Source organism: Psammomys obesus, unplaced genomic scaffold (genome assembly GCF_907164565.1).
Source record: "Psammomys obesus unplaced genomic scaffold, mPsaObe1.curated_primary_1811, whole genome shotgun sequence".
NCBI classification, from domain to species: Eukaryota; Metazoa; Chordata; class Mammalia; order Rodentia; family Muridae; genus Psammomys; species Psammomys obesus.
Genome location: NW_026596131.1, coordinates 10,883,381 through 10,904,756, shown reverse-complemented (window position 1 = coordinate 10,904,756; position 21,376 = coordinate 10,883,381). Strand labels below are relative to the sequence as shown.

General features: G+C 43.6%; 1 protein-coding gene and 1 non-coding gene across 2 annotated transcripts; one reads left to right on the top strand and one right to left on the bottom strand.

Annotated features, from left to right (window-relative positions):
- Positions 1-1,105: 1,105 nt before the first annotated feature.
- Sumo2 (small ubiquitin like modifier 2) lies at positions 1,106-11,153 on the top strand (the record flags this gene model as incomplete). Its single annotated transcript, XM_055592154.1, is given in 3 exon segments — positions 1,106-1,237; positions 6,840-6,911; positions 10,487-11,153. Coding segments are annotated over 3 exon segments (267 nt in total), but the record flags the coding sequence as incomplete, so codon positions are not given.
- A 9,934-nt stretch (positions 11,154-21,087) lies between these two features.
- On the bottom strand, positions 21,088-21,196 carry LOC129665833 (U6 spliceosomal RNA). Its single transcript, XR_008718440.1, has one exon. It is a non-coding gene; the product is annotated as a U6 spliceosomal RNA (small nuclear RNA).
- Between the last annotated feature and the right edge of the window lie 180 nt (positions 21,197-21,376).

Below are 21,376 nucleotides of genomic sequence, written 5' to 3'. Positions count from 1 at the left end.
CGCTGGCTCCTCGGCGGCGGCCGGCGCGTGTGCGGAGAGCGTTGGGCGCGCGGAGCCCGGGTCGGCGGCGGCGGCGGCGGAGGGAGCCCGCGGGCCGGGCTTCCCCTCCCGGGGCGGGGGCCGCCCCGAATCAATGGGCTGTGCTCGGCCAGCGCCGGATCGGGGGTTCCGGGTCGGCCCCACTCGAAGTCCACGGGCCCGCGGGGGAGGGGCGGCGCCGCTTTGCAGGGCGCCCAGAAACCCGGACCCTGGCGGGAACCATGTGGCTTGTTGTGGTTGGAGGCTGAGGCGCGAGCGGAGACGTGATGGGCTCAACTTGAGAACGCGCCTTCTGAGGCACCGGGAGACCTGGCTGTGGACGAGGGGACTCGCATCAGTCCCCAGGGCGCGCTCCGGCCTCGACTCTACCTGGGGACTCAGGATTAAAGAATCCTTGGACGTTTACATCTGATTTTGCTGAAGTTCGGTTTGGGTCGCAAGCAACGGGAAGACTACGCGAAGACTGTGCATTCGATCCATGACAGCAAAGGGGAGGGGAAAATAAGCTCTGAACTAAAAATGAAGCTGCTAGTAAGAGTCGAACGTTAATCTGCCAGTGCAGAAGGGAGAATCGGAATATCCCTCAGTTGAGGCTGTTTGATTTTTTTTTTTTTTAATTTGTTGATTTGATATGGTCTTCGATCGGAGTTTGCTAACCTAATCCAGAGGGATAGCAATGAGTTTTGAAATACAAGGTATGGTTTTCTCACCACCCTTCCACCCGTTGTTGTACTTCAAACGCTTTGAAAAAAAGAACAAACAACGGGGTTAGTGGGAAGCAGAAAATTTTGGTGATGACGGGGAAATATGCCATTTTAGAAAATTCAGCCTCAAAAACATAACAGTAAATTGAAGGGGACTTGTCAGTGTGTTGGTGCCGTTGCTAGTGTCAGTGTTTCTGTAACACTTGCTTCAGGCTTTCTCATCTTTCAGATCAGCAGCTGGGAACAGCTGTACAGTGTTTGCTAGAGAATGAGAGAAACCTGTTGATTCTGAAGCGTTTGGGCCTGCTGCTTTAAAGGTGTTTCACATTTTCCAAATTACACTCTTATTTTTCTTTCAACAGGAAGGAGTCAAGACTGAGAACAACGATCATATTAATTTGAAGGTGGCGGGGCAGGATGGTTCTGTGGTGCAGTTTAAGATTAAGAGGCATACACCACTTAGTAAACTAATGAAAGCCTATTGTGAACGACAGGTGAGGAATTGATGAATGCACTTCGCTTAATCCATTTGTACAACTGAATTAGGAGCAGAAAATAAACTCACAGTTTTGTCATGACTATTTTTGGTAAGGTGAATGTGATGGTGTGCTTTGCTGGTAGGTAGGTTTATTATTATCTTTCTAGTGCCAAACCACAAACACCTCTTTAGTCTCCTCTACCAGTTCCCAAGGAGATTTAAAAAAAAAAAAAGTGAAAAATTTTTTTTCTTTTACTATTTAGGCATTGCCTTCTGTCAAAACATTTGAGAAATCTTCTAGATGTGATGGCCAACACCTTTATTCCCAGCACTGGAGGCAGAGGCAAGCGGATCTCTTGAGTTCCATGCCAGCCTGGTCTACAGGACAGCCAAGGCTATACAGAGAAACCCTGTCTAAAAAAAAGAGAGCATTTTAACCAATTTGAATTTGTGGTATTACAGTGTTTCTGAACCATGTAGATTCTAGCCTTCATTTCCCCCCCACCCCCACCCCATAATAAAAAAGGTTATAATGTAGATGGGCCCAGTGGCATGTGCCTGTAATCCCAGTGCTCAGGAAGGCAGAGGTGGATGGATCTCTGTGAGTTAGAATGTCAACCAGGTCTACAAAGTGAGTCCAGGACAGCTAAGGCTACATAAAGAAACACTATCTCGAAAAACCAATTTAAAGAAAGAAAAAGGTCATAATTTTTGTATGTTTTGGGGATTGAAGCCAGATCCATGTACCCGAAGCCATTAGATTTCCTACTCGGCTCCTGAGGGTATAAAGATTTAATTCTTTTGAGTAAAGCATGAACACTTAATATTTTACACATTTATATTTCTATATTAAATAAGAAATTTGTTATATAGGTGTCAAGAAGAAATAGTTCTCTTTGAGTGTTGGGGTTTTTTGTTTGTTTGTTTCTTCTGAAACAGGGTCTTCCTGTGTAGCCCTGGCAGCCTAGAACATACCCTGTAGATTAGACTGACCTCAAACTCAGGCAGTCCTTCAGCCTTTTCCTCATCGATGGGGTAGCAAGCCAGGCTCATTCTCTTGATTTGGACAAATGTTGGAGAGTCAGTGCAAGTTTTACTAGTGCTTCCCTTTGGAATGCTAAGTCAGTACAGCAAGGGCAACTTTAAAGATGACAGCTCTATTTCCCACACTTTGTTCATCAGCTGTAATAATGGCAGAAGTAGCCGGGCACAGTGGCACATGGAATTCCAGTACCCAGGGAGGTAGAGGCAGGTGGATCTCTGAGTTTGAGGCCACACTGGCCTTCTAGAACAGCCAGAGCTATGCAGAGAAACCTGTCTCCAAAAACAAAACAAAGTTAACAGAATTTGGGACAGGGGGGCCTTTTTGAGGTGGCTTTGCAAACCTGATTGTATTCATTTCCCGAAACCCACAGTAAAGGGAGAGAACCACTGCCTTTTTTTTTTTTTTTTTTTTTAATTTTATGCGTTAGTGGTTTTGCGTGCATGTGTTTGTTATGAGGATGTCAGATCCCCTGTATCGTATTACACAGGCATTGTGAGTTGCTGTGGGGGTGCTGGGAATTGAACCCAGGTCCTAGGAAGAGCAGCCAGTGCTTTTAACCACTGAGCCATCTCCAGCCACGAGAACCAGTGACTTCTAAGAGTTGGCTTTGTCCTGGGATCTACTCCATGCTGGTACTGTGGCACATGTGCAGCCCCACATAGAACAGAGTAGCGGAGTCTCACATGCTAGGCAAGCATTCTACTGTTCTGTTTCCCAGCACTCACAATGCCCCCCCCCCCCCCCACACACACACACTCAGTAGGTAGAAGTCTTTAAAAGGGGGATTATCAGGCTTAGGAATAGACATGGTAAAGTAGTAGAGCATTTCCCCACCATGGGGAGACCCGGAGCTTAGTCCCTTGTAAGAAGTAGTTGGGAGTGCGGTTATTATCTGGTATCTACCATTGAAAGTTCATCACCCACAGGTTTCTAGGGGAAATCCAATTTTCTAAAGTCTTTATTGTATATTTTCATTTCATTTGTTGAGGGTAGTTCTCTCAGCCCCCATCTGACCTTAACTGTATATGGCCTTGAATTTCTGAAAGTCCTGTGTCTAGGAGTATAGGTGTACTTCACACAGTTTTTGTGATGCTAGGGATCAAATCTAAGATAAAATTCCTACAAAGTGATCTTGTATCTCCAGCACAAATTTGATAGTTTTTATTATCTTGATACATTATCTAAAATTTCCGTAATTCTACTTAAATGGTTGTTTTAAAATATTATGAAAGCTTCAAATACTAGGTATTAGAAAAGTAGTGCAAGATGTGTTAACACAGCCTGTAATATAATTTTCAGTATTCAAGAGGCTGAAGCAGGAGAATCTTGAACATCAAGGCTAGTCCAGGCTATATAGAAAGGCTCTGTCTGATAAAAAGGGAAGCAGAAGAAACTGGGTATGGTGGCTCACTCTTGTAATCCTAGCACCTGGGAGGATGAAGTGTTAGAATTAAAAGTCATCCTGTATTGGCATAGTTTTCTAAATCTATTTATATATCTTTTATCTTTTTTCTCCGTACTCCACCCCAGTCCCTTCCAGTACCAGGTAGGAGAGAGAAAGGGTTAGTGGGAGAGGAGGCCTAGTTCTCTTTAGTTGCTTCCTGCTGGTTAGGGTCATTGGGTTCCTTAGAGCCAATCCTATACTTGTTTCAGGAGATCTCCAACTTTTCTCACAACAGCAACCAGGAGCAGCAAGAGCAGTCTGGTTCTTTCTCTGAGCTCTATACTCTGGGCTCTGGCATTTATTCTCTTTCCAGAGTCCTCAGATTCAAACTATTGGCAGCCAGCAAAGAGCTCCTTAGAGCCCATATGAGGCTAATAGTCTACTGCTGTGGACCATCTGCACCATTCCCACATCTGGGACCAAAACAGAAACATGTTTCTATCCACAACAATCCTGGGCCGGGTGGGAATAGCACAGTCATCCCAGCACTCAGGACCCAGAGGCAGGTGGATCTGAGTTTGAGGCCAACCTGCTGCTCTACAGAGTGAGTTCCAGGATAGCCAGGCCTACACAGAGAAATCTTGTCTTGAAAAACCTCAGTCTTACTTTTTTTAATAGAGGTTTAATAGAATTATTATACCTAAATTATTATTATTATTTTTTTTTTTTGTAGTGCTGGGTCTTGAACCCAAGGTCTCATGCATGCTGGTCTATCACTTTAGTTTTCACAAGAATCTTAATTACTTGTACATTTAAAAAAACAAAACAAAATTAGGCTGGGTGTGGTGGCACATGTCTTTAATCCTAGCACTCTGGAGCCAGAGGCAGGTGAGTGAGTCTCTATGAGTTCAAGGCCAGCCTGGTCTACACACAAACCCTGTCTCAATAAACCAAAAACTTAAGTTCTGTTCCTGTTAAGTGTGTAAATATAAATGCCAGGTTTAGGGGAAAAAAAAAAAGAAAAAGATTCTTAACTTTCATGTGGTTTTTCAATTAAGAGGGATTTATAGGAATCACATAACTGACTCCTTAAGAGTTAGGTGTCAGGGCTGGAGAGATAGCTCATTGGTTAAAAGGTGGCTGCTCTTCCAAAGTACCTGGGTTTAATTCCCAGGACTATATGTTGGCTTACAACTCTTAACGCCAATAGAAGATCAGATCATTAAAAACAGTGAGGGATGGCACTAGAGTCTGTTGGTAGAGTTGCCTGATAATTCACAAAGCCTGGGTTTGACCTCTAGCACTGAGTAAATTTGGCCCCACACTAGAGAAGTAGAAACAGGATTAGGAAGCAAGATGTCATTCTCTACTGAGTTTGAGGGCCACCTCAGACCTGGCTTCCAAACCATGAAATAGGTGCATGCTGTCAAAAGACTTATTTGGGTTGATGGAGATAAAATGTGATGGTAGACTGCCTAGCAGACATGAAACCTTGGGTTCAATTCCTACCACCAAAAAACCAACATACAAATGAGTTGTAGGTCAGCTTAGTTTTAATATTAGGTTCCAGGACAACCAAGGTTTTTGTCTTTTTGTTTTATATTTTAGTTTGCTTTTTAATGCTCAGGAGTTTCTGGGTTCATGTTGCAGTGAATTAATTTTCATCTTTTCTTTCCAGACTATCCATCCCATCAGACCCCAGACTTGTCCATCCCAGTTTCCACCCTGCCTGCCTTCATTACTTTTTTTGAGACAGGGTTTCTCTGTGTAACAGCCTAGACTGTCATGGAGCTGGCTCTGTAGCCCAGGCTGTCCTCGAAGTAGATCCATCTGCCTCCTTAGTGCTGGGACTAGTAAAGGTGTGTGCCCTTTCCCGAATCTGTGAAACTTTTTTTTACAAAGGGGGGAGTTGGGTCTGATAGTATACATCTCAAGAGTATATGTAGAGAGAGTTCCAAGGCTTCCTAGGCCCTTAACAACAAATTTGTTTTCAAAAGGCGTGTGTGCAGTCATGTACTGCATGCCACACTTAGAATCAGGACACCTCGGTAGAGTTCCATCTCTCCTCCTCATGACTCCTCAGGGAGTCAGACTCAGATCATAAGGCTTGGTAGCCTTTAGGCTCTAAACTATCTCCTACCTCTCCCTCTTATGTGTTCATGTGTTTTAACTAGTGTGTGTGTGTGATGTTGGGAGGCTGAAGAAAGTATTTTTGGAGCCAATACTTTGTTTTTTGAGATAGGATTTCTCTGTATAGGCCTAGCTGTCCTCAAATTCTATAGACCAGATTGGCCTCAAACAAAGAGATTTGGCTGCCTCTGCCTCTCCAGTGCTAGACTAAAGGTATGCCACCATGCCTCCAGCTTGGAGTCAGTTCATTCCATCCACCTTAGGTGAGTCCAGGGATTGAATGTGGATTGCCAGGCTTCCATGGCAAGACCTATACCTACTGAGTCGTACTGCCTGTCCAGACTTTGTATTTATACCTCTAGGAATCACTGGAGTCCCCATTCAGTAACTGTTGAAGCCAAAACATTGGAATTGTTGGATCTATCAGCAGATACTGATCTGTACTTATGACCTTTGTTGATACTAGCCAGAAGCCATACGACACATTGATCACAAATAACGAATGTTTATATGCATAGAAAATGTTAGCATATATTGGTGATCCATATAAAAAACCTCAAAATCGTAGGGTTACATATATTCATTTGTAGGGTTTTGTTTGGGTTGTTTGGTGGTTGGTTTTTCAAGACAATTTCTTTGGTGTAGCCTTTGGCTGTCCTGGACTCACTTTGTAGGCCATGCTGGCCTCGAACTCACAGTGATCTGCCTGCCTCTGCCTCAGGAAAGGTGTGTAGCAACGCTGCCCAGGGAAGATTTATTTATATGAATTTTTGTTCTGTGTGTGTGCCTGTATTTCAGAAGGAGGGATCAGATTCCATTAGAGATAGTTGTGAGCCATCTTATGGTTGCTGATAGTTGAACTCAAGACGTCTGGAAGAACAGCCAGTGTTCCTAACCACTGAGCCATCTCTCCAGCCCCTATTTATAGTTCTATCAAAATGGAATTTTTATCCATCCTGATCCATATGGTAGGACAGCCAAAGCTACATAGTGAGACCCTGTCTCTAAGAAAAAGTATTTCCAACGATTATGTACTGTTTGCTTTTAATCTCTTGTTAGGGTTTGTCAATGAGGCAGATCAGATTCCGGTTTGATGGGCAACCAATCAATGAAACAGACACACCTGCACAGGTAAAAATCTCTGTACTTTTAGGAAAATTGTGTTTTATATGTGTTCGTGTGTTTTTATGCTTGGGCCTGTGTGTGCAGAGGCCAGTGAGGACATCAGGTGTCTGCTGTATTGTTCTAAGCTTTAATCCCGTGAAACTGGGTCTCTCCCTGAACCTGGAGGTTGGCTGCATTCGCCCCCTTCTCATCCTCCCACATCTGCTGCCCATGGTGCTGGCATACATCTTTTAACATGGATGCTGGGGATTCAAATGCTTAGCATTCTCTTTCTCTTCTCTCTCCCTGAAACAGGGTTTCTCTGTGTAGCCCTGGCTGTCCTCAAACTCAGCTATAATTTTTATTTAGTTTCATTTTATGTGCATTGGTATGTAAGTAACAGCTCCCTTGGAGCTGGAGTTAACAGTTGTGAGCTGCCATGTGGGTGGTGCTAGGACATGAACTCAGGTCCTTCGGAAGAGCACATAGTGTTCTTAACTACTGAGCCATCTCTCCAGACAGCAAATGCTCAGCTTTTTATGTTAGTACAGGGTCCAGTCGCAGGTCCTTATACTTGGGAAGATCCACTAGTATATCCAGCCTTGTGGGTTTTTTGTTTGTTTTTTCAAGACAGGATTTCTCCATATAGCTTTTGGCTGCCCTTGAACTCTATAGACTAGGCTGGCCTAGAACTCAAAGATCATCCTACCTCCTTCCAAGTGCTAGGATTATTATTTTTTTTTTTTTAATTTTGATTAGTTATGTATATGGTGCTCTGCCTGCATGTATGCGTACACGCCAGAAAGGGGCACTCATTATAGGTGGTTATGAGCCACTGTGTGGTTGCTGGGAATTGAACTCAGGACCTTTGGAAGAGAAAGCCATCTCTCCAGGCCCACCCTCAACGCATCTTTTTGTTTTGTTTTTAAGACAGGGCTTCTCTGTGTAGCCTTGGCTGTCCTTCATCAGTCTAGCCTTCAACTCACAGAGGCAGGCAGATAGATCTGAGTTCTGAGGTCAGCCATGGCTACACAGAGAAACTCTGTCTCAAAAAAAAAGAAAAAGTTGTTGAAATGAAAGCTTTGTTTTTCTAGACTGTAAATTTTGTTGTTCACTTTGTTCTTTGTTACTGTAGTACTTATTCACCTTAGAATTATCAGGCCTAGAAGAGTTCTTCACAGGTAGCTGGCTGTTGAGCCTGACTGTTTTAGTTTCTGTATAAAAGTGATTTTTTAAAAATCTGTTGTGATACTTTTGGCTTTCATCTATTCTTGGCTCAGTCTGCCTACTCTGTTGCTCTTGCTAGCTGGGTTTGACTCTGCATATGTAGGTGACTCTTTGTAGACTTTGGCAGTGCTCTAATTTCTTTGACCTAGCACTGAGGTTTTTGGTTTTTGCTTTTTTTCCCTATAATTCTGCAATATATGGTTATCTCTGTCTGAAGCATTTGTATCCTTTCCCACTAAAACTTCCATTTAAGACTGGAAAAAATTTGATTCACTGAATTTTATTTTTTTTCTCTTGAGAAATACATTTTTTTTCCTCTCTCTCTTTTAGCCCGGCTTTTCTAGAATTCACTCTGTAAACCAGGCTCGCCTCAAACTCAAGATCTGCCCACTTCTGCCTCCCTAAGTGCAGGGATTAAAGGCATGGGCCATTGCCACATGGTCTTTTATTTTTGTTTTGGTTTGTTTTTGGCTTTTGTAGTGATTGTCCCCGTGCCTCCTGAAATTTACAGGAGCATACAACCAAGGTTGGCCTTTTTTTTGAGCCATATGTGTTTCCTAAGCTATCCTTGAATACTGAGCAGGCCTCCTGGATTACAAAATTTGAGCCATTGCTTGATTTGAATTTCAGCTTTAACTCTCCAGTAAAAACTGGAGGGGAGCTGGGCATGATGGCTTACACCTTAATTTAATCTTAGCACTCAGGAGGTAGAGAAGTTGGATCTCTTGAGTTCCAGGCCAGTCTGGTCTGCATAGTGATTTTTGGGACAGCCAGAGCTAGACAGTGAGATGCTATTTCAACCTGTTCCCACTCCCCAGAAAGGAAGAAAAAAAGAAAACTGGAGGGGAGTGGTCGGGAGCTATGGCTCAGTGGTTTTAAAAAGTATACTCTTGCACAGGAGGCTCACAACCTTCTGTAGTTCCAGTTGTGTGATCTGTCTGTCTTCTGTGTACAGTGGACACCAAGCTCACTTGTAGTGTGCTAAACTCACGTATAAAAGGTAGGAGGGCTCTTGGCTTAGCAGTTAAAGAGCCCTGGCTGTTCTTTAAGAGGACCCAGGTTCCTTTCTTAGTACCCACACAGTTGCTCAACAATCCTCTGGAACTCCAGTATACAAATAATGGTGTACATGCATACATGCTGACAAAATATTCTGACCTGGCTATGATGGCAAACGCCTATCCCAGCACTTGTGAAGCAGATGTAGGCAAATCTCTGAGGCTAACCTGATCTACACAGGGAGTTCTAGGATATCCAGAGCTGCCCAGGAGTCTTGGGTTGTTTTTTTTTTTTTTTTTTCCTTAACTTAATTTCTATACAGTGTTGTCTTAAGTGTTAAGACCTTACTCTCATTGTGATTGTTTTATATGAAATGGCTAATGAACCTTGAAATTGCAAAATTTGAAATTGGCTTTATTAAACAGGTAAAGCAATTTAAAACTTTACTTTGAGTTGGTCATGGTAGCATATACCTTTAATCTCAATATTTGGGATGCAAAGGCATATGGATCTGTGTGATTTTGAGGCCAGCCTGGTCTGCAAAGCAAGTCTAGGACAGCCAGGGCTATACAGAGAAACCCTGTGTCCAAAAAAAAAAAAAAGTCTGTGAAAGTCTGTGTATAAATGTACATGTGCCTCTATACATAAATCTGTACAAATACAGATGCAGTAATCCTGTTTAGTACTGCGTGGCTTGGGTGCTGGTTTTGAGATGGCTCACTGCATCTCTGACTGTCCTGGAACCGTGACTGGCATCCCAGTCACAGAAGTGTTCCACTCTGCCTGCCTGCTGCATAATTTAAAAGTGGTGATTTTTAGCATAACGCCTGTTTTTTGTTGTTATTGTTTTGAGGATGTATAGCCGACATGTTATTTCCTAAGAGCATTGTGCCTTATTTAAAATTTTTATATTATATTTTATACTTACCAATCGTGTTTTTTCATTTGTTTTTTTTTTTTTTGTGTGTGTGTTGTTTTGGAAGACTGGGTATCACCTGTTGTAGTCTAGGCTGGTGTCAGAATCCAGAGTCCCAGTCATGGAGTGCTGAGATTACAAGTGTGTGGTGTGTGCAGCCCTGTGTTTAATAATTAGGCTAATCAAAACTTTGTTTAAACCCCCAGTATGTGGCAGACTGAGGCAGGATTGCGGGTGTTTGAGACCAGCCTGTGGCTGGCACCACATTCCTTTTTCTTGAGCTCCATAATGCTGCAGTTTCAGACAGGTGTGTTCTACCATGCCTGGTTTTTATGAAACTGACACCTATAATTGTGTCAGTGGGTATGGGGTGTGTACTTTTTTTGTAAATTTAATATGAAAACTAGTCAATTTAAATTCTTCCTCACTGGTATTAAATTTGTTTTCTTTTCTGTGCTAGTTGGAGATGGAGGATGAAGACACGATTGATGTGTTCCAGCAGCAGACAGGAGGTGTCTACTGAAAAGGGAACCTGCTACTTACTCCAGAATTTTGTTATAGACCAAGAATACATTCTCAATTAGAAAACGGCAATTTGGTTCCACCACATCCTGACTACTACAGTATAGTTTTCTCTATTCTCTCATTTCCCTGCCCCCATTTCCTTATTGTACATAAAGTAACTGGTGTATGTGCACAAGCATATTGCTTTTCTTTCCTTTTCCTTTTTTAAACTAAATGGCCAATGTTCTGTTTTGGTTGACATCAGATGGAGATGGTCGGGGAAAGTACTGGTTCTGTGAAAATCTCCCCTTTTCTCCATTAGCGGCATGCTCATTCAGCTCTTATCTTTATATTCCAGTAAGTTATTTTTCTCTCATTGTTTTAACAAAAGAACCCGACAACATAAAATCCTTGCATACCTTGTTCGATTGGAGAATTTTAATGTTTTTCATTTATCATTGTAAAACCAAGGACAATTTTATAACTTTTTTGTACGTAGCTGTTACATGTAGGGCAATCTGTCTTTAAGTAGGGGTAAATTACTCTTGAACAAAATGATCCTAGATAGTTTTCCCTTCAAGTCAAGCGTCTTGTTGTTTAAATAAACTTCTTGTTTAAAATGAGCTGTTCTCTTTATTCTGAGGCATATTAAATAGAAATGTTGCTTAAGTCCATGTGTGTTGGCTCACACCTTTCTTCCCAGCACTGGGCAAGTAGAAGCAGGAGGATCTTTTCAGAATTTGAGGCTAGCCTATTCTACATAGCCAGTTCCAGAACAGCCACAGCTATGTAGTAAGACCCTAATCTCAAAAACAGCTAGAGGAAAGCAAAGTCAGGTGTGGTGTCACGTGCCTTTAGTCCTAGTACTTGAAGCAGAGGCAGACAGGTAACTTGGAAACAACCTGGTCTACATGCTGTGTGGTATGTGTGTTTCAGGCCAACTGGGCCAATATAGTGAGCTCTTAATAAAGGAAGGAGAGGGCTTAGCAGTTAAGAACCTAGCCCCCATCTCACAACTAATTCCAGCTGGGCAGATCTGACACCCTCTGGCCTCAGGACCAAATAAGCAAGTGTACACAAAAATCTTTACATAAAACATCTAGACATATCAGGTGACTAAAGCCAGGGACTTGGGGGCAAATATTATGCCTCAGATGTGGAGGAAAAATTTCTTTTAGGGTTGTGTCATCCTGCAACTCACTATGTAGAACAGGCTGGCCTAGAACGCATCTGCCTCCTGAGTGCTGAGATTGAAGGTGTGTCCACCACACCTTGCCTTGTTTTTCCACACAGGGTTTTTCTATGTACCCCTGGCTGTCCTGGAACGGAGACCAGCCAGTCCTTAAACTCAAAAGAGTGATCCACCTGCCTCTGCCTCCTGAATGCTGGGATAAAAGGTGTGTACTACCATTGTCCATTAAACGTTTTGTTTTGACACAAAGATCCCAGAGACCTAGGTGATGGCTCAGTGAGCAAACTGCAATGCCATCATGAGGACATGAGTTCAAACCCCAGCTCTGGGTCCATTTAAATATTAATCTGCCTGCCTCGACCTCCTGCGTGCTCTTGGCCTATTAAATTTTTTAATGTACTTTATTTGTTGGTACCTTTAAAAGAGACTTATTTACGTTTCTTACATCTCCCTACTCTACCCCAATCCTTTTCAACACCCCAACACCAAGTAGAGAGGGTTAGTGGGAGAGAGGGTGCAGTTGTTTTAGCTGCTTCCTGCTGGTCAGGGTCATCAGGTTCTTCTGAGCTAGTCCAGTCCTCGTTTCAGGAGATCTCCAACTTGTCTCACAACAGCAACCAGGAGCAGCCTTGTTCTTTCTCTGAGCTCCATACTCTCTGGGCTCTAGCATTTATTTTTTCTCCAGAGTCCTCAGATTTTAAACTATCTGCAGCTGGCAAAGAGTGCCTCTCAGAGCCCAGTTGAAGCAAATAAGTACTACTGTGGACTGTCTGAATCTGTCCCACAACCTATACCTGGGACCAGACAAAACGTTTATGTCTACATTTTCTCCATTTTTTTTAAAGGGCTTTTCTTTTAATACAAACGAAACTTAAACCAAACCCTTTTGGATTTTTTTTTTTGATGACCTGATGACTTTCTGCTGCCCTTGTCTGGATCCACTCGTACTTTTTGTTTGAGCCTTGAGCTAGATTCTTAATAGCCAGAAGTTACCCAGATGCTCTTGCAGAGAATCCAGTGCTGCCAGAACCTACGTGTTTTTGTTTGTTTGTTTGTTTTTAACACACTAGCCATTGTAAGCTTTGAGACCGCATTGATGATTTCAATATCTAAAACTTCTGGCGGCTACTGGGGAAGCTAATGGTGTTCATCTCTTAACCTGAGACTGCTCTGGCAGCTCAGTTTGCTCAAGATTAACGTGTTTTCTTGAAACAGGCTTGTTGCCTTTAACCCTTTCAGCCTGTACAGCATTCTGCTCTTCCCGACTCCCCAGCCTGCCCTCAGAGGCTGTGGGAACTTGACAGAGAAAGTGTGGAGAATTCCGGCTCTTAGTTACCAGGCATTCTCCCTTTACCTATGAGCTTTTTGCTCTCTAAGCATTTCAACCTCTACCTGCTAATTTTCTAGTTGCATTGGCAACTCTGCAATCTTTTTCTAATTATTCAGCCATTCTAACATTTCTAAAAAATGGAATGCAGGAAGACAATGAAACAAAACCAGAGAATCCCCTCTGGGAGTAAAGCAGGAATGAAACCAGTAGCAGCAAACCTTATGCTCCTATCCTGAAACTGTATATATTTTCTCAGTGCCCTACTGTATGCTATTACTCATTTTAAGCCTGACGTTTGGGCACCATTTATTGGTGCTAGCTTTTAAAAAACTTATTTACATTTCTTTTATCTTTTTCAACCTAATCCCTTCCAACACCCCAACACCAGGTAGTAGAAAGAAAGGGTTAGTGAGAGGGGGCACAGTTGTCTTAGCTGCTTCCTGCTGGTCAGGGTCATCGGGTTCCTCTGAGCTAGTCCAGTCCTCGTTTCAGGAGATCTCCAACTTGTCTCACAGCATCAACCAGGAGCAGCAAGAGCAGCCTCGTTCTTTCTCTGAGCTCCATACTCTCTGGGCTCTGGTGTTTATTCTGTCTCCAGAGTCCTCAGATTTTAAACTATCTGCAGCTGGCAACGAGCTCCTCTCAGAGCCCATATGAGGCTTAACAGTCTGCTGCTGTGGACCATCTGAACCAGTCCCACATCCCACACCTGGGACCAAAACAGAAACATGTTTATATCCACATTTATTTGTGTGTGTGCATGAGTAGGTATGCTTGTGCCGCAATGTACATATCAAAGGACAACAGGCCAGGGTTAGTTTTCTGCTATATAGGTTCCTTGCGACAGACCTTTGTGGCAAGTATCCCTACTTGCTAAGCCCTCTCACTGGTCCATTATTAAATGTTCATAAAAAATTGTTAGGCCGGGCATAATTGACTGCACCTGTAATCTTAGCACTCAGGAAGCACGTCAGTCTGGTCCACGTAGGATGCAAATTCTCGGACTGCTAGAATTACACCATCAGATACTGTGGTGCAAAGGGGACCGTGTAGAGCTGTACGTGGCTGATGTTTGTAAGCTCAGCAGTCCAGGAGGCTTGGTTTAATAGAGTTTAGTGAGGATCAGCCAGGGCTGCATGGTGAGGAGCTGAAACAACACCTCCTAAAAATTATTGTTGGTATGGTATAGTTTTAAGTTTGAGTTGGAGTTTAGGTCTGTATTAGAGTATTTATCACAGGAAGGCCAGCCTAGGTTTGGGCCTCAGTTGACTAAACAATGGAAATTTAGGCCCAAGAATTTCAATTTTATAGTATTCTGCACCAAGCTGTGCAGGGCAGCCAGAGACGTAAAATCTGTCTCTAAAACGGCTGAAACAGTCTCCGGTACTCAGTGCTGGTCTGTGGCTTACTGTGTAGCTGATGATGGTTGTCTTCCAAGGAACACCATGGATTAAGTGTGTACCACTTATTCAAGCCGAAGCAGGCCTTAGACAAGAAGAAGTGGTACACACTTGTCTAGGGCCTGCTTCGGCTTGAATCCAGTGCTTAGCGACTGCTAGTCTATCAGGTGATCTGCATCCCCAGCCCTTTTTTGGTTTGTTTTTTTGTGTAGCCCTGGCTGTCCTAGACTCACTTTGTAGACCATGATGGCCTCGAACTCACAGTGATCTACCTGCCTCGGCTTCCCTGAGTGCTGGGATTAAAGGCGTGTGCCACCATGGTGGGCTATCCACATCCCTCCCTTCTATTTATTTGTATTTCTTTTTTTGGAGGTAGGAGGTTGAGACAGTGTCCACTATGTCAGCCTGGATGGCTTGGAGCTCACTGTGTAGAGCAGCTGGTCTCGAACTCAGGGAGTGCTTGCTGTTATGTGACACTTCTTGGGGAGACAACACATCCCAGATAGGATACCCACAATAGACCAAAGTATGGAAGCCCAAAGTAACTTGGTGAACTGGTGAGGTTTGTTTTTGTTTGGTGTTCCGAGACATGGTTTTTCTGTCCTGGACTTGCTTTGTAGACCAGGCTAGCCTCGAACTCACAGACATCCACCTGCCTCTGCCTTCCACCAATGAGTTTTATAGGATATGAACTTTATTCATATGTTATGGGATACGGGTGAGGGGTTGCTTACAGGAGCAGAAATGACTCACCAAAAGCCCACCCACATCACAGGTTACAGCTCACAAACCTGGAATAGTGGAGCAGCATCGCGCAGCACAGCCACAGGTTCAGAGGGTCCTTTCTAGGTACTTCAGTTCTAAACCTTCTCCAGGCAGTGGACTGTTTGCTGCTTTTTGCAGTTGGGACTCAAGAGTCTTTGCAGTTTAACGCATTCTGAGAGGGACTCTCAGCTTTCATGGTTTACTTGGGGAGGGGCAGTGACTGTTGAATTTGGTCAGTTTCAGGGATTTCCTGAAGCTGTTTTAGACTTGTTTACCATCCAGTTTATGTTTCAATCTCAGAGGAAACTAACCTAACAGTACTTCAATCTCCCGAGCATTGGGATTACCGGTGCAAGTCACTTTACCCAAATAGACATTTCTTGATTGTTGCTCTATCAACAAGAAAAAAAGAAATACTCTGGGAGATAGGCTGCAAGAGAACTGAGGGGAATGCTAGGAAAGTTTGGGTGTTTTGTTTTGTTTTAGCTTGAAAGGTTATGTTTCAAGTGCCATGTTTTGTTTTGTTTTTTTAACTATTAAAAACTGCATAGTAACGTTGTCCTGCTCACATTAAGAGATGGCTCAGCAGTAAGAGTGCTTGCGAAGCAACCATGAAAACTGTGAGTTTGGATCCCAGCATCCACATAAACTAGAGGTCTCGCTCATGCCTGTAACCCCAGCAATGGCAGGGCAGAGTGTAGTGGGGTAGAGATAGGAACAGGGAGAGGACTTCATCGTAGTAAAAAAGACATTTGATGTGCTCTCTTTTGCATATATATATATACTGATAATCTGAGTTGCATGATTCCTGGAGCCCACATCATGGAAGGATAATTGATTCCCACAAATTGTCCTCTGAACATCACACATGGGCCCTGGCATGCATGTGTTACACAGACATACATGGAAACAAAAATCCATACACGTGAATACATTCATAAATAAGATCCCACTGGGCAGTAGTGGAGCAGGCCTTTAATCCCAGGCAGAGGCAGGCTGAGCTCTGCGTCAGAGTTCAGCCTTATCTACAGGGTGAGTTGCAGGACAGCCAAAGAAAGCTACATAGAGAAACCCTGCCTTGAAAACACCATAAATAACTAAGTGAATGATGAAAATAAAATCTTAAAGCTTATTCTTGCAGAAGATCTGTGGGAGGCTCACAATCTTCCGTAACTACAATTCCAGGGGGTCTAGGCCTCCTCTGACCACCATAGGCTCCTACATGGTGCACATACTTGCACACAGGCCCGCACTCATACACACACACAAAAGTGGACCAGGCATGGTGGCACACTTCTTTAATCCTATCACTGGGGAGGCAGGCGGTTCTGCAAATTCCAGGTTGACTGTCTACATAGTGAGTTCCAGGACAGCCTTGTCTCAAACAAAACCTAATAAAAAATAATTAAAATTAAAAAATAAAATATTTTCTTATGACATATATATATATATATATATATATATATATATATATATATATATATATATATAGTCTTTCTTAGAGACAAGTGGCTCTGTATACTGGGATGGTCTTGAACTCAGAGATCCACCTACCTCTTCCTTCCAAGGACTAGCATTAAAGGCATGTGCCACCAGCCTTGCTTTCTTAGGTTTAATACCAGTTCCTAAATTATGTGCATCTTCCTGATTCCTTGAAACTAGGAAGCGTAGGAGTGCTTTAGCTTTCTGACTATTGAGGTGGGGCTCTGAAGGTTAGTGCTCCAAACAAGAAGCCCCCGTGCGAGACTGGTCTTAGGAGCTCTTTAGGGTGAGACAGAATTAGAACATAGTGAAACAGGTTGGAATTTAATCTGTTGCTTGGAATGTAGAGTGTTATTTCCCTGTAAGCAGTGACATGTGACTATGAGGTCATTTTAGGATTTAGTATGCTCTTGGGGCTTTTATGAAACTTGGAAGTTCAATAATCCTCATGTTTTTTTTCTTTATGATTATGTTTTCTCTATTTATTTTGTTTTTTGGAGACAGGGTTTCTCTGTGTAACCCTGGCTGTCCTGGAACTCACTCTGTAGGCCAGGCTGGCCTGGAGCTTAGAGATCCATCTGTCTCTGCCTCTGCCTTTGCCTCCTGAGTGCTGGGATTAAAGGCATGCTCCACTATGGCCTTGCCTTGACTTGTTATTTTTTGTGTGTGTGGCATGTGCTTCTGTGCATGTATGTGCATAACAAGCATTCAGGAGAGACTATGGAAGACAGAAGAGGCTCTGAATCCCCTGGAATTATAGTTTCAGAAGACTGTGAGCCACCATGTGGGTATTGGGAGAACTTGGGCCTTCTGCAAGAAGAAATTTTTTGTTTTCAGAGATTTATTTATTTATTATTTATACAGCATTCTGCCTGCATTTGCAGGCAAAAAGAAGACACCAAATCTCATTATAGATGATTGTGAGCCACCATGTGGTTGCTGGGAATTGAACTCAGGACTTTTGGAAGAGCCAGTGCTCTTAACCTCTGAGCCATCTCTCCAGCCTGAGAATAAGTGTTCCTAACTGCTGAGCCCTCTCTCTGGTCCCTATTTTTACTTCCTGCTCTTGCAAAGAACCTGGGGTTAGCTCCCTGCTCCCACATGGTGCCTCACAACTATCTGTAACTCCAGTTTCAGGGTATGAATGTCGTCTTCTGACCTCCTTAGGCACCAGGCATGCATGCATTGCCCAGACATACAGGCAGCCAAAAACACTCATACACATCAACTATAAATAAATAAATAAATAAATAAATAAATAAATAAATAAATAAATAAACAAATAATCCCAGTTTGGGAAGCAGGACGCTCAAGAGTCCAAGGTTGTCAGTCAAACCTTTACTCACAGCACTCAGGAGGCAGAGGCAGACTGATCTTTCAGTTCGTGGCCAGCCTGGTCTACAGAGTGAGTACCAGGATAGCCAGGGCTATACAGAGAAACCCTGTCTCAAAAAGAGTCATCGTCTATAAAGTAAGCCTGTGTCACATGGGACCCTGTCTCAAAAAAGATCCTTATTTTTGTAAAGGAGGCTAAATCCATCCATAGAAGTGAAACGAGACACGGGAAGAAAATAGTTGTTTATGATGACCTTTAACTCCTGACTCTGTTGCCTCCACCCCCCAATGACTGGGACTACGCAAACATGGACCTGCAGTGCCCCCCCTCTGCCATGCAGTTTTTATAGCCAGATGTTGCTGATGACTTATTTAAAAGGAAATACTTTGGAAGCAGGGCAGTAGCTTAAAAGCATTGATCTCTGCTTTTGGTGAAGACACAGCTATGAAAAGGACAGACAGATGGATACTAAATTTGGCTTTACAAGTGATGAGTGGGATGCGTTTGATGAGAGGTTGGCAAGTGACAATTTAGCCAATACCCTCAGTGGCAGGGATTAAGATGTAATAGAGCAGAGAGTGGCCTGGAAAACAAAATAAACCAGCCTCGTCTACAGGGCAAGTTCCAGAACAGCTAGGGCTACACAGAGAAACCCTGTCTCAAAAACAAACAAACCCAAAAATACAAAACCAAGCTGGCTGTGGTAGCACATGTCCCAGCGCTCAGAAGGCAGAGGTGGCCTCTGTGAGGCTAGGGCTACACAGAGAAACCCTGTTTCAAAAACCAAAAACACACAACCCCCACACACGCACACAAAAAGAAAAGAAAATACCACAATTTCATAATGTGTGCCACCACACCCTGCTTACGATTCTTTTAAAAGAGCCAGGCCTTTATGGCACTGGTGAAGCAGAGGCAGAGGTAGGATTTCTGACTTCAAAGCCAGCCTGGTCCACATAGTGAGTTCCAGGCCAGCCTGAGCTACATATTGAGACCAGTCTTACAGCACACACACACACACACACACTCAAAACACTCAGGGAGACAGAGGCAGGAGGATCTCTGTGAGTTTGAGGCCAGCCTGGTCTACAGAGCGAGCTCCAGGACAGCCAAAGCTACACAGAGAAACTCTATATGGAAAAAGCAAAAAAAAAAAAAAAAAAATTATATCACTACATTATATAGTCCATCATTTTCACTTGATAACCAAGGAGTTACGAGAAAAGCAAGCAGTTGCTATGATCTTCATACTTCTCTTTTAATGCAGCAACTGTTCAGTTTTCCCTAGAGCCAAACTGCCTTTCCCTTAAGTGTCCAAGCTGTCATTTGTAATTTAGAGACTCAAGTTCATGCAGGTGGCATCTCCTCCCATAGTGGAGCTCAACGCCTGAGACATGGGCTCTCCCAAGATTTGTGAACACCATGTATTTTTTTAACATTTATTTATTTATTATTTATTTTCAAGACAGTGTTTTTCTGTATATCTCTGGCTGTCCTGGAACTCACTTAGCAGACCAGTCTGTCTTTGCCTCAGGGGTTTGCCTCCAGAGTGCCGGGATTAAAGAGGGTGTGCCACTGTGCCCGGTTTACACTTACTTCACGCGAGCATGGATGTGCATAGGTGCCTGTACGCATGAACGAAAGTGTGGGTGAAGGTCAGAGAACAATCTAAGGGAGGCGGTGCTCAGTTCTCGCGGTAATTACTCTTCACTGCTCAAGGGATGTTGACAGGCTGGTACACACACATAATTTCAACACATGGGCAGCAGAGACAGGAGGAAAAGATTCCAGGCTAGACACGAAGTCTCCTTTATGCTACTGCGGTTAACACAGACATGGGTGATCAGACTTCTGGAGAAAATGGAATTCTGGTTTTCTGTGAAAGCCTAGTGGGAGGATAGTTAAGCAAGACTCCTGAAAACACTAACTTCCAATTGCCTGAAAGAAAATGTTGAGTTTTATGGAGTTTTGTGGAAATACCAAGGCTACAAAGGACAGGAGAAATCAACTTTTAGGGGTCAGGTTTGACATGAGAACAGGTCACCCATCAGCTGCCCACATGCCTTTACCTAAGGCTTTGCCTATTACGATCTTTAAACAGTCCTCCGAGTTCTCCAAGTGTTGCCTGCATTTGTTGCAGGGATAAATTTACCCAGACAGGTGGAGGAGTCATGACTTAAGAGTTAGAAACAGCTGCAGAGTCTCCAGGGCCTCCGATAGACGAAGCCATTCCTTCACCAGGCGTTAGCCAACTTTAAAACCGCCACTAAGGGCGAACCATCACTTGGGTCTATTCATGTGCACCCATCAGAGCTTAAACAGTAATATTAAAGTGTTTGTTTGTTTTAAGTTTTTTTTTTTTTTTTTTTTTATAGGCTCTCTCTGTGTAGTCCTGGCTGTCCTGGAACTTGATTTATGTAAACCAGGCTGGTCTCAAACTCCCGGAGATCCTCCTACCTCTGCTTCCTCAGTGCTGAGATTAAAGGTGGCTCCTGGCTAAAAGACTATAGTAAAACGAATTCCATTCTTTTCTGGTAGTGTTGGTACAGGCCTTTAACCGCAGCACTCTGGAGGTAGAGACATGCAGATCTCTGTGAATTCCAGGCCAGCCTCGTCTGCTTAAGTTCCAGGACAGCCACGGCTACACAGATAACATTCAAAGCTAAAACGAAGTCTGCATAGTTTCAGCACTCCTTTTATTGCTGGATCTTTGAGATTGCTTTGTTAGGGACTCACAATAGGTCTTAAAAAAAAAAAAATCAGTCATAGCAGTAATTCTCAACCCGTAAGAAAAACGACTGTCCTAAACCGGGTGCTGGTGGCAGCGGCGCACGCCTTTGATCCCAGCATTCGGGAGGCAGAGGCAGGCGGATCTCTGTGTTAACCACAGAGTTTGAGGCCAGCCTGGTCTACAAAGCGAGTCCTAGTGAAAGATCTCATCTTTCTCCAGAAGGGTGGACAGCTGATGGCCTATTTGGGGGACACGTCAAGCGTCAAGCACTTCTCCTTCTGAGCCACCTTGACAGCTTCTCAAGTCACTTGGTTTTTTTTTTCAAGTATGGAACGCTTCACGAATTTGCGTGTCATTCTTGCGCAGGGTTCAGGCTAATCCTCTCTGTATTGTTCCAGTTTTTTAGTGCATGTGCTGCCGAAGCGAGCACCTCAAATAACTTTTTAAAGTGACAGCGATCACTTGTGGGGAGCTCCGCCGGATTGTCGAGGTGGGGGAGGGGCGACCCTAGCGGCCAGGCCGTGTTCAGGAAGGGGGCGGGGCTCAGGCTGAGCCGCGGCCTGCGCAGCCGGTCCTGAGGCCGAGCGGTGACTAGCACTGTAGACAACCA